The sequence below is a fragment of the Pristis pectinata genome, chromosome 15 (assembly GCF_009764475.1).
Source record: "Pristis pectinata isolate sPriPec2 chromosome 15, sPriPec2.1.pri, whole genome shotgun sequence".
In the NCBI taxonomy this organism is placed as follows: Eukaryota; Metazoa; Chordata; class Chondrichthyes; order Rhinopristiformes; family Pristidae; genus Pristis; species Pristis pectinata.
Genome location: NC_067419.1, coordinates 42,562,894 through 42,587,553, shown reverse-complemented (window position 1 = coordinate 42,587,553; position 24,660 = coordinate 42,562,894). Strand labels below are relative to the sequence as shown.

The 24,660-nt window shown below is 43.3% G+C and overlaps 1 protein-coding gene across 1 annotated transcript in view; it reads left to right on the top strand.

The window, feature by feature from the left end:
* Positions 1 to 24,660, top strand: part of LOC127578574 (stabilin-2-like) — a 154,609-nt gene that overhangs the window by 62,858 nt on the left and 67,091 nt on the right. The window contains 13 exon segments of the mRNA XM_052030723.1: positions 1,121 to 1,279; positions 2,094 to 2,189; positions 4,082 to 4,177; positions 8,548 to 8,595; positions 10,075 to 10,211; positions 12,972 to 13,083; positions 16,690 to 16,767; positions 17,954 to 18,052; positions 18,171 to 18,272; positions 19,374 to 19,505; positions 20,933 to 21,061; positions 22,887 to 22,943; positions 23,033 to 23,128. Of these exon segments, the coding sequence (XP_051886683.1) occupies positions 1,121 to 1,279; positions 2,094 to 2,189; positions 4,082 to 4,177; positions 8,548 to 8,595; positions 10,075 to 10,211; positions 12,972 to 13,083; positions 16,690 to 16,767; positions 17,954 to 18,052; positions 18,171 to 18,272; positions 19,374 to 19,505; positions 20,933 to 21,061; positions 22,887 to 22,943; positions 23,033 to 23,128 (1,341 nt within the window).

Below are 24,660 nucleotides of genomic sequence, written 5' to 3'. Positions count from 1 at the left end.
ACCAAAGTTTGTAAGGTGGTCCACTCCTTCTGCTACTTACATGGGGCCTCTCTGTGCTCTTGATGCAAGGCCCTGAGGTTCTCAGTACTGTCCCCAAACCTTCTTTCTCATTTTGATGAGTCAAGAGGAAGAGATTCCCAGGAATCATTGGGAATATCCTCACAGAAACTTTGAACACATCCTGGAATTTTTCCTCTGTCCAAGTGGTAATGATACTGTCATCGAGTTGTACAGCGCAGAAACAGGCCCTTCAGCCCACCACATCCATGCTGAGCCTTTTGCCCATTTACACTAATCCTATTTGCCGTATCAGGTCCATATCCTTTTTTGCCTTGCCTGTTTGTCTGTCTAAATGTCTCTTAAACGTCGTGATTATATCTGATTCCCCAGCACATCAACCACTCTCTGTGTAAGAAAAAATAATTCCCTCAAATTGCCTTTAAAGCTCCTACCTCTCACCTTAAAGCTGTTCCCCCTTGTTTTTGATACCCTACAAAGGGGAAAAGATTCTGACCATCTACGCTATCAATGCCTCATAATTTTACATACCTCTGTCAGGTCACCCCTCGGCCTCCTTCGCTCCAGAGATAACAAGCCCAGCCTATCCAGTCTCTCCCCATAACTAAAGTCCTCCAATCCAGGCAACATCCTGGTGAATCTCCTCTGCACCCTCTCCAATGTAACGGCATCCTTTCTACGGTGTGGTGTACACAGTACTCCAAGAGCAGTCCAAGCAGTATTTTGTAAAGTTGTAGTATAACATCCCAACTTTTATATTCTGTGGCCCCACCTATCAAGGTAAGTGTGTCATATGCCTTCTTCACCACCTTATCTACCTGTGTTGCCACTTTCAGGGAACTATGGACTTGAACCCCAAGGTCAAAGTGCCCAACCACTTACTGTCTATGTCCTAACCCTATTTGACTTTCCCGAAATGTATCACCCCACAACCGTCCCATGACTGAGCTTGGACTAGATACGTGGTATTCCTGTCACAGTAACAACCCATTTTTGCCAACTAGCCCACAAAGGTATTTATGCCCCACTCAATCTTTCTGCTTCCCTTTTTTTATTTTAAATGCATCAATGTCTTAATTTTCCCTGCATGGTTCACTCACAGGCAGAATGCATTCAGACGGGAAAGGGAGGATTCATGTGTCAGTGTCTGCCTGGTTGGACTGGAGATGGGGAAGACTGCACTGAAATAAAAAACTGTCTAATGTTGGGCCGAGGTGGGTGCCATACCAATGCAAACTGCATCCACTTGGGACCAGGCCAGGTAAGCGCAAAGGGCTGTTTTTCCATGTTCACTTTCCTATTGTGTACGTGTTTCGTTCCTCTGTTGTCAACCGTGTCCCAATATTCTGTAATTTACTTCAGATTAGCAGCAGCTGTGGTATTTTGATCTGGGTCCATCCATTGGTTTAGTTGATCTTGAAAGTACATAAGTACATCAAGGTAGTATAAAAGGAAGAACAGAATGCAGAATATAGTGTTACTGGTACAGAAAGTGCAGTGCAGGTAGACAAATAAAGTGCAAGGGCCATGACAAGATAAATTGAGAGGTCGAGTTCATCATTATCATATAAGAGGTCTGTTCAAGAGTCTTATTACAGTGGGATAGAAGCTGTCCTTGAGTCCGGTGGTACATGGTCTCTTGTATCTTCTGAGAAGAGAGAATGACCAGGGTGGGAGGGGTCCTTGATAATGTTGGCTGCTTTTCCGAGGCAACGGGAAGTATAGACGGAGTCATTGGAGGGGAGGCTGGTTTTCCTGATGGACTGGACTGTGTTCACAACTCTCTGCAGTTTCTTGCAATCTCGGGCAGAGCAATTCCCATACCAAGCCGTGCTGCATCCGGATAGGATGCTTTCAATGGTGCATCTGTAAAAATTGGTGAGCATCATCAGGGGCATGCCAAATTTCCTTACCTCAACAGGGACATGCTGAATTTCTGAGGAAGTAGCGGCATGTCCCTGTTAACCCTTGCCATAGCATGCTTTCCTGGCCATAGCATCTGCATGATTGGACCAGGACAAGTTGCTGGTGATAACAGGATTGTACAATTATACCAAGCATTTCTTTATCGACAGAATGACTGTGAGTGTAAGAAGGGCTTTCGTGGTAATGGTTTAGAATGTGAATCGATAAATCCGTGTTTGGAGGAAAATGGAGGCTGCCATTATCTGGTGAGTTGATCTGCATTTGAAATTTGTGAGACTGGTTCACAAAACAGGGTATCCCTTTGGTAACCAGGACCATAGATTCAGTGACAGGAGTTACAAGAACACAACACTACTCAATACACCAAACTATTCTAGGCACGAAATCTATTAGGACCTTTTTCCTTATGTGGCGCTGCCTTTGCCTGAAACAAAAGACCAGAGCACCCACTTCTACATTGGACTGAGAGTGCTTCTCCAAGTCACTTGTGGCTTGTGACCTGCGGTATTCTGACTGGATATTCAGGCTCTGCCATGGCCTACCCAGAGATCTTCTCTGGGAGGACATGCAGATGTCTTTCTGGATGCCTTTCCCTTCCCACCTCTCCTGCACTTGCCCCCCCCCCCATCCAATTTACCATGGACCCTCTTATATTTAGCCCAATGTGGACATGTTTAAGGTGGATGTTGGGTCTTTCTTTTTTGCCACATCTCCCCAATGCAAAGATCTTTTCAAAGCTATTATGGAACTTGATCCAATTCAGGCCCCTACCCTGTAAAGTTCTTCTGAGTTTTCTTTTTTGTTCATCCACGTTATTTGGGTGTCGATGGTCAGGCCAGAATTTATCGCCCACCTCTAATTGCCCTTCGAAAGGTGGCTGTGTGCCATCTTCCTCAGCCACTGCAGTCTGTGTGGTAAAGGTTCTCGTGCAACACCGCTGAGTAGGGAGTTCCAATATTTAGATCCAGCGACCATCAGGAAACAGTCAATATATCTCCAAGTCAGGACACTGTGTAACTTCAAGGGAATATGAAGGTCCCATGTACCTGCTGCCCTTATTACGGGGCGGCACGGTAGCGTAGCAGTTAGCGCGACGCTATTACAGCGCCAGCGATCGGGGTTTGATTCCCGTCGCTGTCTGTAAGGAGTTTCTACGTTCTCCTGTGTCTGCGTGGGTTTCCTCCCACATTGCAAAGACGTACGGGTAAGTTAATTTGGGTTTAAAATGGGCGGCGCGGACTCATTGAGCCGGAAGGGCCTGTTACCATGCTGTAAATCAAATTTAAAATTTTAAAAATTTAATTTAAAAAATTTATCCCTTCCGGAGCTAGAGGTTGCTGGCTTAGGAGGAACTGTTGATGGCAAACAGAATGTTTTTTCATCCATTTGAAATTATTAAAAATTCACTCCATCCACTGCATCATTCAGCAGAGAACCCTTCATAATTCTAAACATCTCAATTAAACTTGTTTTCTGGGGAACAATCCTTGTTTCTTGCAACTTCATGATCGCTGATGCCATTATGCTTTGCTCTGAATCCTCCACAAGGCATTACACCCTTTATTCAATGTTGTGCTCAGAATGGGGCAAAATTTTGCATCCAGGGCTTAATCAGTGAGTCTGCACTCTGTGCCCCTATATACAAACCCAATTATCACTTCTTAGGTGCCTCAAGAACTGATTGCACCGAATGTTTAGTTGTGGTAGAAATTGGTCAGTTATCCACCAATTGCTTAATGGGCTTATAGCATTGTCCTCTCTTTTAAAGTAGGTCTTACTTCCTTACGACATGGAAGAAGGCCATTTCGCCCATCAAGTCTATGCCAGCTTTCAGACTAAGCCCATCACTTCTTGCAATTTAAGCCCCTACTCCCACAATGTCTTACTTTGAGATTTCAAATCAAGTTTATTGACACGTGCACAGGTATGGGTACAATGAAAAACTTTTTTGTTCATCCACAGTATTCCTCCACTTATTTCCCTGCAACCTGTTTCCCCACATGTCTTAAACTAACCATAATTTCAAACGTCTGACCTAAAAGAAGAGCACTTAAAGGCCAACAAATAAAAAGGATTCCGTATAAAAGATATACTATTTTACTGCTGATTCAATGAATTGCTTCAAATATTTTGGCAGGCAACTTGTTCATATGTGTCTCCAGGGATCAGAGATTGTAGCTGTCAGCAAGGTTATGAAGGAGATGGTGTGATATGCTTTGGAGATGCAATTATGGTAAGCAAGTTATAAAGTCTTTTGATTCAAAAATATTCTCTGAAGGCACCTTCTGATATTATATCTACCGAGCCTAGCTATACATCAGTGGGCAGCACTCTCTGCTCTGAGTCACAAGACTGGTGAAGTCCTTGAGCACAAATCTAGGTTGGCATTCTTGTGCAGTACTGAGGGACTGCCGCACTGTCAGAGTTTCAAATGAGACCTTAAAGCTGTATCAGTATCGCCCTTTTTCATTGTCTAATATACTGAAGACAAAGATGCTTCATTAATGAAATATCTCACAGAACCAACAGGAATCCCCACTATTTTTTTCAAAATGGCATCCTTCTGGAACATTCCACACCAAACCAGAATCTGAATCAGGTTTATTATAACTTATTTAGATGGCGTGAAGTTTGTGGTTTTGTAGCAGCAGTACAGTGTAAAGACATAAACATTACTATAAATTACAAAAATAAACAAATAGTGCAAAAAAAAAAGGAATAACGAGGTAGCGTTCATGGGTTCATGGACCACTCAGAAATCTGATGGCGGAGGGGAAGAAGCTGTTGCTGAAATGTCGAGTGTGGGTCTTCAGGCTCCTGTACCTCCTCCCCAATGGCAGTAACGAGAAGAGGGCATGTCCCGGATGGTGAGGGTCCTTAATGATGAATGCCACCTTCTTGAGGCACCAACTCTTGAAGATGTCCTCGATGGTGGGGAGGTTGTGCACGTGATGGAGCTGGCTGAGTCTACAACCCTCTGCAGCCCCTTGTGATCCTGTGTATTGGAGGCTCCATCGCAGGCGGAGATGCAACTAGTCAGAATGCTCTCCACTGTACATCTGTAGAAATTTGTAAGAGTCTTTGGTGACATTGAAGATGTCCTCAATGGTGCACCTTGTAATTGGTTTATTATCATCACAGGTACTGAGATACATTGTAAAGCTTTTGTTTTTCCCACACCAGAGCAGTTAGTTACATGATACAATCCTTACAGAGTAGCAGTATTAGAGGAACAATTATGTGATATTACTTATGACAGATAGATTACACTGAGTGCTCTGTCAGATGGACATAGAAGATCCCATAGTACTCATTCAAAGAGGAGCAGGGGAGTTCCTCTGAACAAGACTTACCCATCCAAAAATTGGTGGCCCGTTCTCCTATGTTATAACAGTGACCAAACTTTAAAACATGCTCCACTGGCCCCAGATGGTTTTCAGTTAGTATGAAGGATAACATCTAAATCGCAAGTCTTCTTTAAATATTTTACACAAGTAACTGGTGAAGGCTCCAACCTGGGGTCGAACCTTTATGGAAGTAGTGTTGGGTTGCACTGTTTTGCAGGTATTTTATCTCTATTCTTGTTCTAGGCTTTTTGTTCAGATCACTCACCACACCATAACTTTCTAAAATCTCTCTTTATGATTCAGACTGTCTTTCTATTTTTTATTTGCTTTGTGAAAATGTTAAAATCTTTAACATGAAGCTTGTGGCTCATGATATCCAATTGTTTGATTTGACTAAGTCAATAAAAGTTAGGTGCTGATTGAACAGAAGTTCTTATTTTTGCCCTTGGTAAAGATGGACAATCAAAATGCTGTGGCTAAATGATAATTAAGTTACCTAATTCACCATTTATCTAATGGCTGATTGAGGAAGGGTTCACTATTGGCTAGGACACCAGGTAAAGACTATCCTTTGAATGGTATTGATATTGGTTTATTATTGTCACTTGTACCGAGGTACAGTGGAAAACTTGCCTTGCATACTGATCATACAGGTCAATTCATTACACAGTGCAGTTACATTGAGTTAGTACAGAGTGCATTGAGGTAGTACAGGTGACATGGGATCCTTCACCCCTACGAGAATGGTTAGACAGATTATCCAAAGCCCTGACCCTCACACAACAGTGCTGTCTCACTACCACTTTGGAGAGTTTTTGAGCTCAAGGTCTAGAGTGGAAGTCGAACCCATGACCTTCTGACACAGGGTTAGAAGCAAAGCCCAGTGAGCCATAGCCCATTGACTGATGGAAGGTTGGCAGAGTTTTAGCCAGCACACAAGGAAGTAGAGCTGCATTGTGCTTCAATTTATAAGAATTAGGAGAAGGATGAGGCCATTTGCTCCTTTGAACCAGATCCACCATCCATCAAGATCATAACTGATCTTCCACATCCCTTGATTTCCTTCATGTCTAGAAATCTATGGACCTCTGTTTTGAATGAACTTGATGACTGAGCCACAACCACCCAGGTAGAGAATTCCACCGAATCACCATCCTCTGAGTGAAGAACTTTCTCCGCATTCCCGTCCTCAGTGACCGACCCCTTATCCTGGGACTGTAATCCTTGGTTGTAGACTCCCTAGCCAGCGGAAACTTTTGTACATTTTCAGGATCTGTGCTCTTGTCAGTAAAACCAGCATTTATTGCCCATCCCTGTATCCAGCCTGCCAACCCCCTTAAAAATCCTAGAGTCATAGAGTTGTACAGCACGGAAAATGACCCTTCAGCCCATACATGTCCATGCCGACCAAGACTTATATTCAAGCTAATCCCATTTCCCAACACTTCATCCATATACCTCTAAACTCCTGTCATCCGTATTCCTGTCCACATACTTCTTAAATGTATCCAATGTACCTGCCTCAACCACTTCCTCTGGAAGCTGGTTCCAATCCTCTACCTCCAGCTGTGTAAGAAAGAAAAGTTGCCCCTCAGGTTCTTATTAAACCTTTCACCTATAACCTTAAGACAAAGTCCTCTAGTTTTTAATTCCCCAACCCTGGAAAAAAGACCACTCACCTTATCTATGCTCCTCATGATTTTATATACTCCTGTGAGATCACCCCTCAGTCTCCAACACTTCAAGGACTAAAGGCCTCGCCTGTCTAACCTCTCCCTATAACCCAGTCCCTCAGGTCCTGGTGACATCCCAGTAAATCTTTTCTGCACTCTTTCCAGTTTAATCACATCCTCCCTATAACAGGGTGACCAAAACTGAACACAATACTCCAAGTGTGGCATCACCAACATCTTGTACAATCCCAACATAACCTCCCAACTTCTATATTCAACGCTCTGACTGATGATCAGTAATTTAAAAAATATAGAAGCAGGAGTAGGTCATACAGGTCCTGAAACTGCTCGGATATTCAGTAAAATTACAACCCACCATCTTCCTCAAGTTGAATCTCCCACCCTGCCCTAATTTCCTCTGATTCTATAAACCCAGCCTCAATTAGTGGGCACGTAGAGTCCCCAGGGATAAAGAACCCCAAGGTTCAGAATGCACTGAGTGAAGAAATTTCTCTTCATCTCATTCCTAAGTGGTTACACTGCTGTCCTGAAGCAATGTTGCTAGGATCCAGTCTCCAAAATATAAGCCGTGCACCTGTCAAGCTCTCTACCCCAGGCACTTGCTTGTGGAATTACCCAAGGACATTCAGGATGGCACAGTGGTGCAGCTAGTAAAGCCGCTGCCTCACAGCACCAGAGACCTGGGTTCAATCCTGACCTCAGGTGCTGTATGTGTGGAGTTTGCATGTTCTCCCTGTGTGGGGTTTCCTCCAGTTTCCCAAAGATGTGCTGGCTGGAGGGGTAATTGGGCACTGTAAATTGTCCCTAATGTGTAGGTGAGGGGTAGAATCTGGGGGGTTGATGGGAATGTGGGGAGAATTAAAAAAGGATTAATGTAAGATTAGTATAAATGATTGGTTGACGGTCAGCACAGACTTGGTGGGCCGAAGGGCCTGTTTCTGTGCTGTATCTCTCTATGACTATGAGGTGAATAATAATGCTGTGTGAAGATGGTTTTGGAGAAACTTCACTTTATGAAGCTTCTTTCTTTCTTTTTCAATCTTTTTATTAGTTTTCAAATTAATACAGATTAATATATCAATGTTTATACATGTAATACAAAGAGATCAGGAGAACAATCATGACATGGATAATCATAAAGAACAATAAAGTATAAAAAAAATCAGTAGATCCAATGATGTTAGTGAATGAATATAACATAGAAGGAAAAGATTTATTATAAAATATAAAAGAAAGAAAAAAAAATCCCCAAAACAATAAGAAAAATTATAAACAATATATTAAACCAAACTAAGCTAAGGAAAAAAATTTAAAAAAACAAAAAAAAACAAACAGAAAAAAAATGGACTAAAATTTCTCAATAGAAACAGAGCAATATTATGTTGTCAACTCCGTTCCTCTAAAATGAAGCTTCATCTTAAGGGAGCAATGTTTAGCCACAGATGTGACTGTGTACCACAGCATGGTGACCACAATACAGAGGCGTGGGAGATACGTAACTTGTTATTAAATGACTCGATTGAATGCAACGAGAATCAGACTATCCTCTCTTCACCTTGCAGGCTCTATCCTACGTCCCAGAAGCCGCAGAATTTCTCAAGTGGGTCAATGTAAGTCTGTCAATTTAAACAAAACTGCTTTTGTTCTTGTTAATGAAAACAATTAAAGAGTCCGTGCCTCATTCACATAAAGAATGTGGATTTGGTCAGTAGGATGCTTGCATTTAAGTCCTTACCCTTAATAGCTTTAGCAGTACCCTCACGGCTGACACTCCCAGCGCAGTGCTAAAGAAGTGCGGCATTGCCAGATGTCCCATCTTTTCAATGAGAAGCTACACTAAATCCCATCTGCACCCTCAGGTGATGGTCCCACTTTTCTGAGGAAGAGCAGGAGAATTAAGCCTAGTGTTATGGTCATAACAACACAGAAATGGAAGCCATTTGTTCCTTTGTGACGGTCCCACCATTCAATAAGATCCTGGCTTTTCTTTTGTCTCAGCTCCATGTTTCTGCGCTAACCCCATATCCCCTGATTGAGTGAGGTAATGTTATTGGCCAGAACACCTGGCAGAGGCCCTGTACCCATCTTTTTAAGTGGTGACGTGAGATCTTTTATCTCTACCTGAGTGGTTCGACAGCTTACCCAAGGCCCAAGTAGCAGCACTTTCTCAGTGTTGCTTTGCAGGGTTTATATTCCCATAATTTCCTTAATACCGAAATATTCATCGATCTCTGAATGAACTCACTGACTGAGCCTCCACAGCCTTCTTGGGCAGAGAATTCCAAAGATTCACCACCTGTGTGCGAAGAAATTTCTTCTCAGCTTGGTCCTGAATGGCTGACCTTCTGTTTTGAGACTGTGACCCCTCAAACCCCAGGAGAAATATCAAGTCTACATCCACCCTGTCAAGCCCTGTAAGAATTTTGTATGTTTCAATGAGGTCACCTCTCATTCTTCGGAAATCAAGAGAGTATAAGTCCACTCTTTTAATATCTCTGCATATGACAAACCCACCGCCCCTGCAACCATCACCACTGTAGTCCTGGTGCAAGTATGCTTCCATGGGTAAGGTGAGCAGACAATATTCCAGATGCAGTCTCACCACAGCCCTGTATAACTGAAGTAAGATATCTCTAAAGACCAGTATCAATCATAGTGCATGGATGAATAAATAACTGGTAATCAGTAACTGGTTTACTATTGTCACATGTACCGAGACACAGTGAAAAGCTTTTGTTTGCGTGCCATCCAGGCAGATCATTTCATACATAAGTACATCAAGGGTAGTGTAAAAGGAAAAAAAACAGAATGCAGAATATCATGTTACAGTAACAGAGAAAATGAAGTGCAGGTAGACAAATAAAGTACAAGGGGTGTGACGAGGTAGATTGAGAGATCTTTATTGTATAAGTGGTCCATTCAAAGCCTTATAAAAATCATTTATCTATCAAACAACATTGCTGAAACATATTCCTCGGGGAAATTCAGAAAGGGAAATAAAGAGTGTGAAATCATCTATGATCCCTAATCACAATCCTAATTTACTGAAAAATCTTTTAATATGGATTTTGTCATTTTTTTTTGTTCAGAATGCTTCTCAAAACCGCCTTCTTTCAGAAACTGCAAATATTACCCTGCTTGTGCCCTCTCAGAAGGCTGTCAGTGGTATGAATAATGACAACAGAGCGTTCTGGCTCAAGGCAGAGCAGCTTCCAAACCTGGTGAAGTGAGTTTGTTTTCCTTTTAGCTTGAAATGTGAGAGCAATTTGTTGGATCATGTGGCACAGGTATAAACTTTGACAGGGGCTGACATAGAACACAGAACATAGAACTCTATAGCACAGTACAAGCCCTTCGGCTCACAATGTTGTGCCGACATTTTATCCTGCTCTAAGATCTATCTAACCCTTCCCTCCCACATAGCCCCCTATTCTTCTATCATTCATGTGTCTACCTAAGAGTCTCTTAAATGTCCCTAATGTATCTGCCCCCACAACCCCTGCTGGCAGTGCCTTCCACGCACCCCCCACTCTCTGTGTAAACAAAGCAGTACCCCTGACATCCCCCTTATACCTTCCTCCAATCACCTTAAAATTATGTCCCCTCCTGTTAGCCATTGTCGCCCTGGGAAAAAGTCTCTGACTGTCCACTCAATCTATGCCTCATCATCTTGTACACCTCTATCAAGTCACCTCTCATCCTCCTTCTCTCCAAAGAGAAAAGCCCTAACTCGCTCAACTTATCCTCATAAGACACGCTCTCCAATCCAGGCGACATCCTGGTAAATCTCCTCTGCACCCTCTCTAAAGCTTCCACATCCTTTCTTTAATGAGGCGACCAGAAGTGAACACAATACTCCAAGTGTGGTCTGACCAGAGTTCTATAGAGCTGCAACATCACCCCGTGGCTCTTGAACTCAATACCCCAACTAATGAAGGCCAACACTCCATACGCCTTCTTAACAACCCTATTGACCTGTGTGGCAATCTCGAGGGATCTATGGACATGGACCCCAAGATCCCTCTGTTCCTCCACACTGCTAAGAGTAGTGACACACATTGAAAACTTCCACCTCTGTCTTTTGTGTGTGTGTGTGTGTGTGTGTGTTCAAATGTACACTAGCCCAGAGTCACCCCGCAGTTCTGGTTAGTAAGTCCCACCAATCTCCCCCCCCGCCCCCTCAATTTCCTCCATCATTCTTGAAGCAGCTCATTCCCAAATATAATTCCTCCTGATTTTTTGATATGGGAATTGGCAACTGGTTTACTATTGTCACGTGTACCTGGATATAGTGAAAAGCTTTGTTTTGCATGCCATCCAGACAGATCATTCCATACATAAGTACATAGAATTAGTACAAAAGGGAAAAAAACAATGCAGAATTTAGTTGGAGACACAAGAAATTCTGCAGATGCTGGAAAAAATCTGGACCAATGCACGAAACGTGCTGGAGGAACTCACCAGGTCAGGCAGCATCCATGGAGAGAAATAAACTGTCGACGTTTCGGGCTGAGACCCTTCATCAGGCCTGGAAAGGAAGAGGGCAGAAGCCAGAATAAGAAGGTGGGGGGAGGGGAAGGAGTACGCACAGGCAGGTGATAGGTGAGTCCAGGTGAGAGGGGGAAGGTAGGTGGGTGGGTGAGGGAGGGGGGGAAGATGTAATAAGCTGAGAGGTGATAGGTAGAAGAGGCAAAGGGCTGAAGAAGAAGGAATATGGTAGGAGAGGGCAGTGGACCATGGAATAGAGGGGGGGAGGAGAGGAGATGGGCAGGTTATCAAGGCAGGGGAAGGGAGCCACAGGAATAAGGCACAGGTATAAGTCCCTCCTGTCGCCTCTCAATTTATTACATCTTCCCCTCCCCCACCCACCGACCGTCCCCCTCTCACCTGGACTCGTCCCTCACCTACACTCGCCGTTCACCTGGGTTCATCTATCTCCTGCCTGCGTGTGCTCCTCCCCCTCCTCCCACCTTCTTATTCTGGCTTCTGCCCTCTTCTTTTCCGGTCCTGATGAAGGGTCTTGGCTTGAAACATTGACTGTTTATTTCTCTCTGTAGATGCTGCCCGACTTTCTGAGTTCCTCCAGCACACTTTGTGTATTGATCAGTTATAGTTACAGCAAAAGTGCAGTGCAGGTAGACAAATAAAGTGCAAGGACCACGACGAGGTAGATTGCGCGATCAAGAGTTAATCTTTACTGTATAAGAGGTCTGTTCAAGAGTCTTATTACCGTGGAGTAGAAGCTGTCCTTGAGCCTGGTGGTGCGTGTTCTCAAGCTATTGTATCTTCTGCCCAATGGAAGGGGGTAGAAGAGAGAATGACCGGAGTGGGAGGCGTCCTTGATTATGTTGGCTGCTTTCCCGAGGCAGCAAGAAGTGTAGACAGAGTCACTGGAGGGGAGACTGGTTTGTGCGATGGACTGGGCTGCATTCACAACACTCTGCAATTTCTGGCGGTCTTGGGCAGAGCAGTTTCCATACCGAGCTGTGATGCATCTGGATAGGATGCTTTCCGTGGCAAGAGACCCAAATAATGGGCTACTCATATGCACCATGTAACCACAATCACCCAATATCCGAGGCTAGTGATGGAGACTCCATTGTCTGGACGGCCTTTCCTTTAGAGAATTCTCCTCCATGGGAAGGACATGCACAAGTTACAAGTTTCCTCAATAAAAACAGAAAATGTCGAAAACACAGCAGGCCAGGCAGCATCCACAGAGATAGATACAGTTAATATCTTGAATTCTGTTTCTCTCTCCACAGATGCTGCTTGACCTGCTTAGTGTTTCCAGCATTTTCAGTTTTTACTTCAGATTTCCAGCATCTGCAGTTTTTTGACTCTCATTTACAAGTTTTCTTGCTGCTGTGACTGTTTTGTTGCTTTTCAAGTTGTGTTGTGATCGAGTAAGTGAATGCAGGTCTAATAGCTGTGCTGTGTTACATGGCCCACACTTGCATTTTAATACACTTTCTTTCTCTCATAGGTATCATGTGTTAAAGGGAGTGTACAGTCTTGCAGATCTTCTGAACCTTTCATCTAATTCACTGCCCACTATCATGCCAGGCAAATACTTGTCTCTTGCCAACAAGAATGAGGTCAGTTGGGAAATAATAATTAGCCACTACGGTGGGGGGGGGGGGGTGTTGCATTCCCAGAAAACGGCCCGTATCGCAATTTTCCATAATGCGAAGCCGTGTCATCTGTGCATGCATCAAGAAACGCGAGTTGAAAAGAAAATAAATTTTGTGCTCATTTATTTACATTTTTCACATTAATTCCATGAGAGTGAATTTTCAGAATCAGATTTATTATCACCGACATGGGTCTTGAAATTTATTGTTTTGCGGCAGCAGGACAGTGCAAGACTTAAAAATTATTGTCAGTTCCAAAAATAAATAAATAGCGCAAAAGAGGAATAACGAGGTATTGTTCATGGGTTCGTGGACCATTAAGAAATCTAATGGCGGAGGGGAAGAAGCTGTTCCTGAATCGTTGAGTGTGGGTCTTCAGGCTCCTGTACCTCCTCCCCGATGATAGTAACACGAAGAGGGCATGTCCCAGAGGGTCCTTAGTGATGGATGTCGCCTTCTTGAGGCACCTCCTCTTGAAGATTTCCTTGATGGTGGGGAGGGTTGTAGGGTTGTGTCCATGATGGAGCTGGCTGAGTCTAGAACACTCTGCAGCCTCTTCGATCCTGTGCATTGGAACCTTCATCGCAGGCTGTGATGCAACCAGTCAGAAAGCTCTCCACCGTAGAAATTTGCAAGAGTCTTTGGTGACATACCAAATCTCCTCAAACTCCTAATGAAGTAGAGCCACTGATGTGCCTTCTTCACGATTGAATCAATGTGTTGGGCCCAAGATAGATCCTCTGAGATGTTGACACCCAGGAACTTGAAGCTGCTCAGCCTTTCTACCGCTGACCCCTCAATGAGGACTGGTGTGTGTTCTCCCGACCTCCCCTTCCTGAAGTCCACAATCAATCCCTCAGTCTTACTGACGTTGAGTGCGAGGTTGTTGTTGCGACACCACTCAAGCAGCCGATCTACCTCACTCCTGTACACCTCCTTGTCGCCATCTGAGATTCTGCCAACAGTGGTGTCATCAGTGAATTTATAGATGGCGTTTGAACTGTGCCTGGCCACACAGTCATGAGTGTAGAGAGAGTAAAGCAGTGGACTAAGCATGCATCTTTGAGGTGCACCTGTGTTAATTGTCAGTGAGGAGGAGATGTTGTTATTGACCCGCACTGACTGTGGTCTCCCGATAAGGAAGTCGAGGATCCAGTTGCAGAGGGAGGCACAGAGGCCCAGGTTTTGAAGCTTGTTGATTAGTACTAAGGGGAAGATGATGTTGAACACTGAGCTATAATCGATTAAACAGTAGCCTGACATATGTCTTGTGGTTGTCTAGGTGCTCCAAACCCGAGTGGAGAGCCAATGAGATTGCATCCACTGTAGACCTGTAGTGGCAGTAGGCAAATTGCAGCTGGTCAGGGTCCTTGCTCAGGCAGGAGTTAATTCTAGCCATGATCAACCTCTCAGTAGATGTGAGTGCTACCGGGCAGTAGTCATTGAGGTAGCTCACCCTGCTCTTCTTGGGCACCGGTATGATTGATGCCCTTTTGAATCAGGTGAGAGCCTCTGACTGCGGCAGTGAGAGGTTGAAGATGTCCTTGAACACTCCAGCCAGTTGGTCGGCACAGATTTTCAGTACCCAGCTAGGTACACCGTCAGGGCCTGACACCTTGCGACGGTTCACCCTCTCGAAGGATGTTCTGACATCGGCCTCCGAGACAGAGATCACAGAACACAGATCACAGAGAGAGTTTTTTTTCTGTATCTCAGATTTTTGGGTAGTGATTTGTGAATTCTGTAAGGATAAACTTCTGTTACCCAGACAGCTGTAACATTGGAGTCGCTTGTACTTTTTGTTTCACAGAAATGTAAATTTACACTAATGTAGTAGGTGTTTTTATCCACAGTATTTTCAACAACCTTATAGTATTAAGCACTTCTCAGTAAAAAATCTGAACTAATGAGGTTAAATGCAAATCTGATTCTTATCAACATTCAAGTTATTTGGCCTTTGATTTGAAGGCTCCCATTCATTTCTGATCAAAGCACAGAGTAACTTGTCAGCACCATGACAGGATGCTCTGTCTTGGTTAAGCCAGTTATACTTAGAGTCCATAGAGTAAAACAGCATGGATACAGGGCCTTCAGCCCAACCAGTCCATGCCGACCGATGGTGCCCAACACAGCTAGTCCCAATTTCCTACGTTCAGCCCATATCCCTCCAAGCCCTGCCCCTCCATGTACCTATCCAAGTGCTTTTTAAATGATACCATTGTATCTGCCTCAACACACTTCCTCTGGCAAGCTCGTTCCATATACTCACCACCCTCTGCATGAAAAAGTTGCCCCTCAGATCCTTTTAAATCTTTCCCCTTTCACTCTAAACTTATGCCCCCTAATTTTGGACTCCCCTACCCCCGAGGAAAAGGACTGTTACCGTCCACCTTATCTGTACCTCCCATAATTTTAAGGCACCAATGGGTGGAAGTCGGTGAGGTCTGCCCTGCACACCTGGCCCAGGTGATGCAGATGTGCAGCAGTTGTGGGCTAGGTCCAGGAAGATCTGGCCCAATAGATACCCAATAAAGATCACTTTGCATCTTTTATTCATTCAGGGGTGCGGGCTTCACAGGCTGAGCCAGCATTTAATTGCCCTCCCTAGTTACCCCTGAGAAGGTGGTGGTGAGCTGCCATCTTGAACCACTGCAGTCCTTTGAGGTATGGGTATACCCACAATGCTGTTAGGGAGGGAGCTCCACGATTTTGACCCAGTGACGGTGAAGGAATGGCGATATATTTCCAACAGGATGGTGTGAGGCTTGGAGGGCAACTTCCAGGGGGTGGTGTTCCCCGTGCTTTTGCTGCCCTTGTCCTTCTAGCTGGTAGAGGTGGTGGGTTTGGAAGGTGCTGTCTGAGGAGTCTTGGTGAGTTGCTGCAGTGCATCCTGTAGATGGTACAAACTGCTGCTACTGTGCATCGGTGGTGGAGTGAGTGAATAGGATGTTTATCAAGCGGGCTGCTATATCCTATATTGCAAAAGGGAAGCATATAAAGAGTTTTAGCCCTTAGGTTCATGATTAATTATACTGATTTACTGCTGGAAACATGGCTGCTTTCTCTATTATTACATCTCAAATTCTGGGCATGCTCTGAATCAAAGCTGGTGTCTTAAGGGGGAAATGCATAGTGTTTTTAACTCAAATGACATGACATAAGAATAACAAAATATTAAACCACAACAATACCACACAAGGAGTGAGCCTACTCAAAGAGCCAACAACAAAGTCTGGGATTTCACACTGTGGGATTATGTAACCAGTTGAGATGGTGTCCCAGTGCCTTGTTTCAATGATTTCCTAACCTCATCCATGTGCAGGCTTTAGATGTCTACCCACAGGGAGGAAGGTTGGAAAAGGAATAATCCCTCCAACAAACCCATACACCTAATAGACTCACAAGAACCTCAGTGGAGGAATTTATGAGGCACGTATAGTAAACAGTCCAGGGAGAAAATTGAGAAGGAGAAGTATTGCTGGGGCTTTACACTTGACTTGCCTGTACTATAAAGTCATGACTACAGTTTATGCTCTTGATATACTAACAGTAAATGTTTTGTTTTTCCAGAAAGTCGTAATAGGAGGTGCAAGCCTCCTCAATCCCGATATAGCTTTAACTAATGGGATTATGCATATTATTGATAAGGTATGATCAGTATTCACAGAGCATCTTGTTTCCTGTCTGGTGTTAGCTGATTTCTCTCATTCTAGTAAAATTTACATATCGTGAATGAGATCATTTAAAATACATAGAACTTACAAGCAATTTTTGAGAATTAACTGTGATTAATTGATTTAAAAAAACTGTTAAGTTGCACATAGTTTCAGCAAAATATTATTTTTGGATGTTTTTCAACATTTTCAAAAACTGATTTTAGTATCAATTACAACCCAGAAAACAAAGTGTATAATTTTATTTATTTGTTAGAACATAAAATCATAAGAAACAGAAGCAGGTATAAGTCACACTTTACACCTTTTCCATCTTTCAAGTTGACCAGGGCTGGCATTTTACTTAGCAACTCTTTCCTGCACCAGCCCTTGATTCCCTTCATATTTCCATCTGAAATAAACTTAGCAACGGAGCCACCAGAGTTTTCTTGGCTAGAGAATTGCAGAAAACTCTCCACCATCTGGATAAAGAAATTTTTCTTATCTCTGTCCAGAATGGCCACCATTTCATTTGAGCCCTTGTCTACTATCTCAAAGTAGCATAAATGAAACTGTATTGAAGAAGAGCCTTGGAAACCTGGTCAGTATTTATCCCTTCCCTGATAACACTGAACTACAGCTTATCTGGTCATTATCTCATCTTGGCCTCCAATGGTGGAACAAGTGAATTTGGGGATGTTGGAAATGAATGAATGTGGCTATTCCAGTGAATTATTACCCTTTTTAGTTCTTTTGTGGGACATTATTCATGGGTTAAGGTAGAATTAGTGTAAAAATGGGTGCTTCATGGTCAGTACAAACACAGTAGATGGAAGGGCCTTTCCATCTCTATGAATCTCTGTTTATGGGATCTTGCTGTGTGAAGTTGGCTCCTGTGTTTCCTACGTTACAGCAGTGGCTGCATTTCAGAAGTACTTCTTAGGCTGTATGGTGCGTTGGGACATCCTGAGAATAGTTAACTAACTGCTAGCCTTTATGTGCACTAAGCAATTCCTTATCTCCCAATGCCCAGGTACCTTCCTCTGATTCTCATATCCATAAATTTAGAAGCAAATAAATTAAAGACATCAGTACAAGCACAGTTTTAGATAATTTTAAAGCAATATTCTTGTTGGCATTGAAGGATGAATCATTTGTAACACCAACTCTTGATGTTGTAGGTTCTAATACCCGAACAAGCAATGAGTGATGCATCAGTCAGCCTGCTGTCAACACTGGACCAGATGCATGGATGTTCTCGCTTCAGAGAGTTTATAAAGGTGAGTCTATTGGTAAAGAGTCCAGTTGATCATGAATCGCTGCTCTGCGGTGCTTGGCTGTTAACAAGTTGAAAACGTTACATTGCTTAAGCATGCCTATTGTGTGTTTCATCTACAGAATCTGGCGACACAAATTGAGAGTGCAAGCACCTACACTGTCTACCCCCCAAATAATGATGCCATTGAGAATTACCTCAAGGAGAAAGCCATTGATGCTCTGGTATGTTTGAGAGTTCAAATCTCACCAGGGCAAGTTGTGAAGTCGAAATTAGATGTGGAAGTTTGAAGGCAGGAGGCAGAATGTTAAAATCCTTCCTGATCTAACGTGGCTGATTTCCATAAACTATTTCATTCACAATTAGTTATGAATCATTATAACAAAGGAATGCAGAAAGAACAGGATCAGTGAAAGTGATGTAACATGCAAGGGATGGTCCAACATGCAGGAAAACACTAGGATTGGGATAGCTCAACCCCCTCCAGACCTTGCATTTTCACACAAGTCATGTGGAGCAGACAACGCGATTCATCCTTGAGCGTCACCTGAATAAACTGGACACCAGTCCACTGCTCCTACACTGCCTGCCTGTCTAGGCCCCATGAATTTCATCTGCTGTTACCTGGAAAACTTAAGCTGACCTTATCGATTAAATCTTCATGGGAGTGACATCTGCTGAGTTCTGATGACCAGACTCTGTTTCTCTCTCCACATCTGCTGCCTGACCTACAAATTTTCAGGATGCAGCGGTTGGCTTTTCACTGATACTGTCCTTGTGAAAATTAGTAGCTTTCCATCAGGTTACTGAAGGAACTCTTGCTTCATTTGTAAAATAAATCAATGGCTTATGATATAGAAATATAGAAAATAGGAGCAGGAGTAGGCCATTCAATCCTTTGAATCTGCTGTACCATTCAACGTGATTGATCATCTAAATTCAATACCCTGGTCCAGCTTTCTCCCCTTACCTCTTGATCGCTCAAACCCTAAGAAAAATATCTAAGTCTACCTTCAATATATTTAATGATATGGCCTCAAACTGCTTTCAGTGGTAGAGAATTCCACTATTTTCTATTAGAAGAAACTTCTCCCCATCTCAATTTCACATGGTTTACCCCTTGACCCTTAGACTGTGACCCCTGGTCCTGAACTCCAGCCATCAGGAACATCTTTCCTGTATCTAATCTGTCCAGTCCTGGTAAAATTCTTCCAAGCTCTAGTGAGTATGAGCCTAATTGACCCAATCTCTCTCCATATGTCAGTGCTGCCAAGCTAGGAATCAGTAAAGGATATAAAGAATATGTCTCCTGATCTTCCCGACAGGATGAAGATATACTCAAATACCATGTCATTCTGGAACAGAAGCTGATGGAGAGCGACATGCACAATGGAATGCACAGAGAGACAATGCTTGGTTTTTCATTTCAAGTTGGTTTCTTTCAAAGAAATGGCCAGGTATATGTATTGTATGTACAACAATCCATCCTTCTGCAAATAACATACAGCAAGTACTTGACAGGTAGGAGAGGTCATGAATGGAGATATTAAAGGCAGAAATTGGGCCTCAGATAAAGACAAGAGCGCATTGGAGGTGAGCGATTTGGCAATCCTGAAGCTGGGGTGTCAGACAAGAAATTAGCCTGCTGCTCCATCATGCCTATTTTCAATATTGCCTCTGTGACAACGTGGCACTCACACCGTGTCCTCTGACAGAGCAGTGCTCCCAGAGAGGAGTTTTCAACATTTGGACTGACTTTATCCATCAAATCTTTATGAGAGTGACTGATAACTGGTAGAAATCCAAGAGGATTAAGATCTACTAAATTCCTCCACAGCCCCTCTTGGGTCCCTGTGTACTCCCAAGATCTATCCCTGCACTGTCCCCTCTAAAGGTTCTACCCTGGTGGTAAGGCTCATGATGAAGGACCCTGCAATGTGGGTTGAAGGGTGTGATTTAATGCAAGGGCAGGATGGGGACATAAATTTGCCGGCGTTTGGAAGAGCATGCATGCATATCCTTATTATGGAGCAAAAGTGTACAGTGTTAATGTACTGTCTTTAGATGAGGAGGAGGGAGGAGTCTTGTGCTCCTGCTTGTCCACACCACTGCTTTTATTAGTTTGACTATGCTAGACTATTGTGTGACTAATCTGTGCGACAGCTCTTCAAGGCTAGGTGCAAATGTTCTCCACAGTCTACCAGGCTACATGTACCTTTGCAAAGTCCAAATCCAGTGCCTAGGTCAATCTGTTTTTATTCTTTTTATACTTGTGAATGCACTTTGGCCAAACTGAATGGCTTATAAACCCTTTGCTGATGCACAGTTGTGAAACCAGATGGGGTTTTACAACAGGCGAGAAGTTTCATGATTGCTGCCTCTGATTCCAGATTATTTAATTAATAGAGTGCACCCCAGTGCCAAGAACACAAGAAAATAGGAGGAGGAGAAGGCCATTCTGGCCCTTAAGTTTGCCCCACCATTCTACATTATCATGGCTGATCTATGCTGGCCTCAACGCCTCTTCTGTGCCTGTTCCCTATAATCCTCAATTCCTCAATCTTTCAAATATTTATCTATCTCCACCTTAAGTATATCTAATGATCTGGCCTCCACTGTCCTTGGGGGCAGAGAATTGCAGAGATTCACTACCTTCTGAGAGAAGAAATTTACACACACCTGGAGAAGAGGGGGAGTTGTAGTTTGGTAGGTTGGCTGCTGTAACTTGCCCCTAGTGTGTAGGTGAGTGGTAGAATCTGGGGGGAATTGATAAGGATGTGGGAGAGTAAAATGTGATTAATGCAGGATGAGAGTAAAATGGGTGGTTGATGGTGTGTGCAGCCTGTTTCTGCGCTGTATCCCTCTATGACTCTATCATTTGTAGCTTTTTGTGAATGATGCACCGGTCAACTTCACCAATGTGGAAACAGACAAAGGAGTGATCCACGGACTAACAAAGGTTCTGGAGATCCAGAAAAATCGATGTGACACCAACGAAACAACAATAATGCAGGTAAAAGTTCAAAGTGATCTGAAGGAACTTTGTGGAGCTCCCAGTACAGTTGTGCTTGGGCCCCAGATCTTTCGCAGGGTCTAGATCCTCCCCCTGCTTCCCACAGTAATGCAAGAGGGAGTAGGGATCACGAAATTGGGAGATCCATGTCCCTGATCCTCAGAGGAGTCATGATTTGCAGCGCCTAGTTATTTAACCACCTGCTTCATCAACCCCCTCCACATTTGCAAAGATGGTGGCTGGGGACACTTCTGTAAATTAAAGGCCTGATCTTTGCCATACAAGCCTTGGGAGACAGTCCACCAGCTTAGATGGGCATCTTGGTGAGCATGGACCAGTTGGGCTGAAGGGCCTGTTTCTGTGCTGTATTACTCTATGACTGTAACTGAGAACTTCTGAAATATAGTTATTCTTTTAAAGTAGGAAATGTAGCGGTCACTTTGCACTTGTGCGAACACTGACGTGAGAATAGTCAGATTTTTGCTGCTTCAGTTAAGTGCTAAATGCTGGCCAGAATATTAGGGAGAAGCCCCTTGCTTCTCTTTGCAACTATGTCATGGGATCTCTCACAGCCAGCTAACAAATTACTCTGAGTTAACGTCAAATCAAAAGTACAGCATGTTAGGTGATGCAGAACTCCTTCTGCTTTTCGAGAAATTGCTTATTATTCTTCAGGCAGTTGAGCCTACCCATCTGTGCCAATGAGTTTCAATATTTCTCTAAACCAAGCAGCAGCCTTTGTTCCCAACATCGCAAAATACAGCTCCCTGGGTCACAGAAGACCTGACTTATGAAAATCCGACTTTACGTAAATTCTCCCATAAATTTCTAAAGGAGCCTAACAAATAATAATAAAATGTTTTGTGCTATTCATTAACAACTGGATACAGTATATGTTCCATTGATCAATTGGTGGGTAGTGTGAGGGTGAACATAGAAGATATTCTATGAAATGAAAGAATTATAGGAAGTGTGTGTAGCAGGGTACAAGGGAAATGTTCATTTTGGACTTACAGAGAAATCGGTTTACGGGGACTCTCTCTTGACCTCACCATCTACCTTGTTATGACCTTGCACCTTATTGTCTACCTGCAATGCACTTCCCTGTGAAGTTGTGAAGTTACTTTACTCCGTATTCTGTTATTGTTTTTACCTGTACTACCTCAATGCACTCTGTACTAACTCAATGTATCTACACTGTGTAATGAATTGATCTGTATGAACAGTATGCAAGACAAGTTTTTCACTGTACCTCAGTACAAGTGACAATAGTAAACCAATACCAATACCTTACATAACCTGGGAATTGCCTGTACTGTAATCCCCTTAACAAAAGTTGTCCACAGTGAACAGTGTGGGATTTAAATTCATCGTTAATTGTTAGCACTAAGCATGTGCTATAGCCATTGGCTACACGCTCGTCAGGATTGTGGTCAAAGAAGGCAAATATTGGGACGGTTGTTCAACGAGCAGCTGAAACTCCATCACCTCAATTAGCATTAGCAATTGAAGACTTCTGGCATGGGTGTGCAGGAACAGTTATATAAATGTTGCCACTAACAACTTGGAATCCATAGGGCCCATTTTAGCAAGAAATTTGGGAGGTATAGTTTTCTCATAGGAGCCTGCTATTCCAGACTCCAGAGCAAGGTGGTGCCTGAGATACACCAAGCATTGTAGGCACCCATCAGCTTCACTGAAATAAGCTGATCATTCTCCCAAAACCATACAAACTCTGGTGGGTTTAGCAGAGCAACCAGAGAAACATTGGAACTCACAAAATCTCCGAATCTTATGTATAAAGAATATTTGTTCTTTCTTAAAGGGCAAGTGTATTAACTGCCAACAGAAATCGAAATGTCCTCCTGGATTAAGCCCTGTGGTAAGAATTGATTTTCCTTGTCAGACTATAATGGAAAATATTCTACAGCTTTGGTGCAGAACTCTTTTATTTATTTTTGGTTTCCACAGATGGGAAAAAGGAAAAACTGCATCACTGCATCATATCTTCAAGGGAAGAGGTTACTGTATCTTGGCTGTGTGTCAAGCTGTGTGAAGACTGTGATTGTAAGTAAAATTCAAATCTGATTTAAGATAAAAATAGAATATATTTCTTGGTAAAATATGTCATCAGCAACATTCAAGACTAACAACATCCATTTTGCAAAGCCTCGACCCACAAAGGCAAGTTATTTGTTCTCATTAAGTCTTTATTTTGACCTATGTTCAAAGCAACAGGAGAAGGTCATTCAACACTTTGACATTGTTCTAATATTGAGTTAGATCTTGGCTAATCTGTATCATTGTTCCAATAAGAGACACAAGAGACTGCAGATGCTGGAATCTGGGAGCAAAAAACAAACTGCTGGAGGAACTCAGCCGGTCACCTGATTTCCCCTACTAACCCCTGTCTCATCCCTCCCCCTCACCTCTTTACACCGACTACCTTCCCTCTACACTCTCAGCCCTGATGCAGGGTCTTGACCTGAAATGTCAACCATTCCTTTGTCTCCATAGATGCTGCTGGGTTCCTCCAGCAGTGTGTTTTTTTTTGCTCATTGTTCCAATTGCCTATTTTGGTTTCATCTCCCTTACCCAACGTAAATGCACCTCTCAAAATTTTGAAGTGCTTATTTAAGGCAACCCCATCAGCCTCGACATCTGTCTGAGACAGAGAAAATTCCAGATCCTCTGCACTTCTGTATCCCTCCAGAGCCTGGTTCTAACTTTAAGATTTCCTGATTCCCTCACCAGTATTTCTGTCCTTTTACCCTGCACTTATTTTTAGTCACGTGATTTGCTTGGCTTGTCAGAGTCTAGGCCATTAACTTTAAGTAAAATTTTGCTTTAATCTTATGCTACCTTATGTGGGTCTTGAACTCACAATCTTTTGCCTCTAGGAGGTGAGAGTATTACTAAGTGAACCAAGCAGATACTTGAATTCTGAGTCCCGGAATGGATGCTCCCAATGATGGGGATGATGCTGGGGTTGAGGGGGTGGGAGCACGGGGATGGAGATCATTCAACTGCTGACTTAGAGTATTGTGTTCACCTTATTATAGGAAGGATGTGGAAGCTTTAGAGAGGGTGCAGAGGAGATTTACCAGGATGCTGCCTGGATTAGAGAACATGTCTTACGAGGAAAGGTTGAGCGAGCTAGGGCTTTTCTCTTCGGAATGACACAGGATCAGAGGCGACTTGATAGAGGTGTATTAAGGTTATGAGGGGCATAGACAAAGTGGACAGCCAGCACCTTTTCCCCAGAGTGGCAATAGCCAATACCAGAGGATATCAGTTTAAGGTCAGAGGAGGAAAGTTCAGGGGAAATGTCAAGAGGTAGGTTCTTTACACAGAGGGTGGTGGGTGCCTGGAATGCATTACTGGGGTGGCTGGTACAATAGGGACATTTAAAAGACTCTTAGATAGGCACATGGATGTAAGAAAAATGGAGGGTTATGGGCTGTGCAGGAGGGAAGGGTTAGATCGATCATGGAGGAAGTGTTCATATATTTCAGCACAGCATTGTGGGCTGAAGGGCCTGTACTGTGCTGTACTGTTCAATGTTCTATGTTCAAAGAAGCCAGCATCTGTGGGCTGGC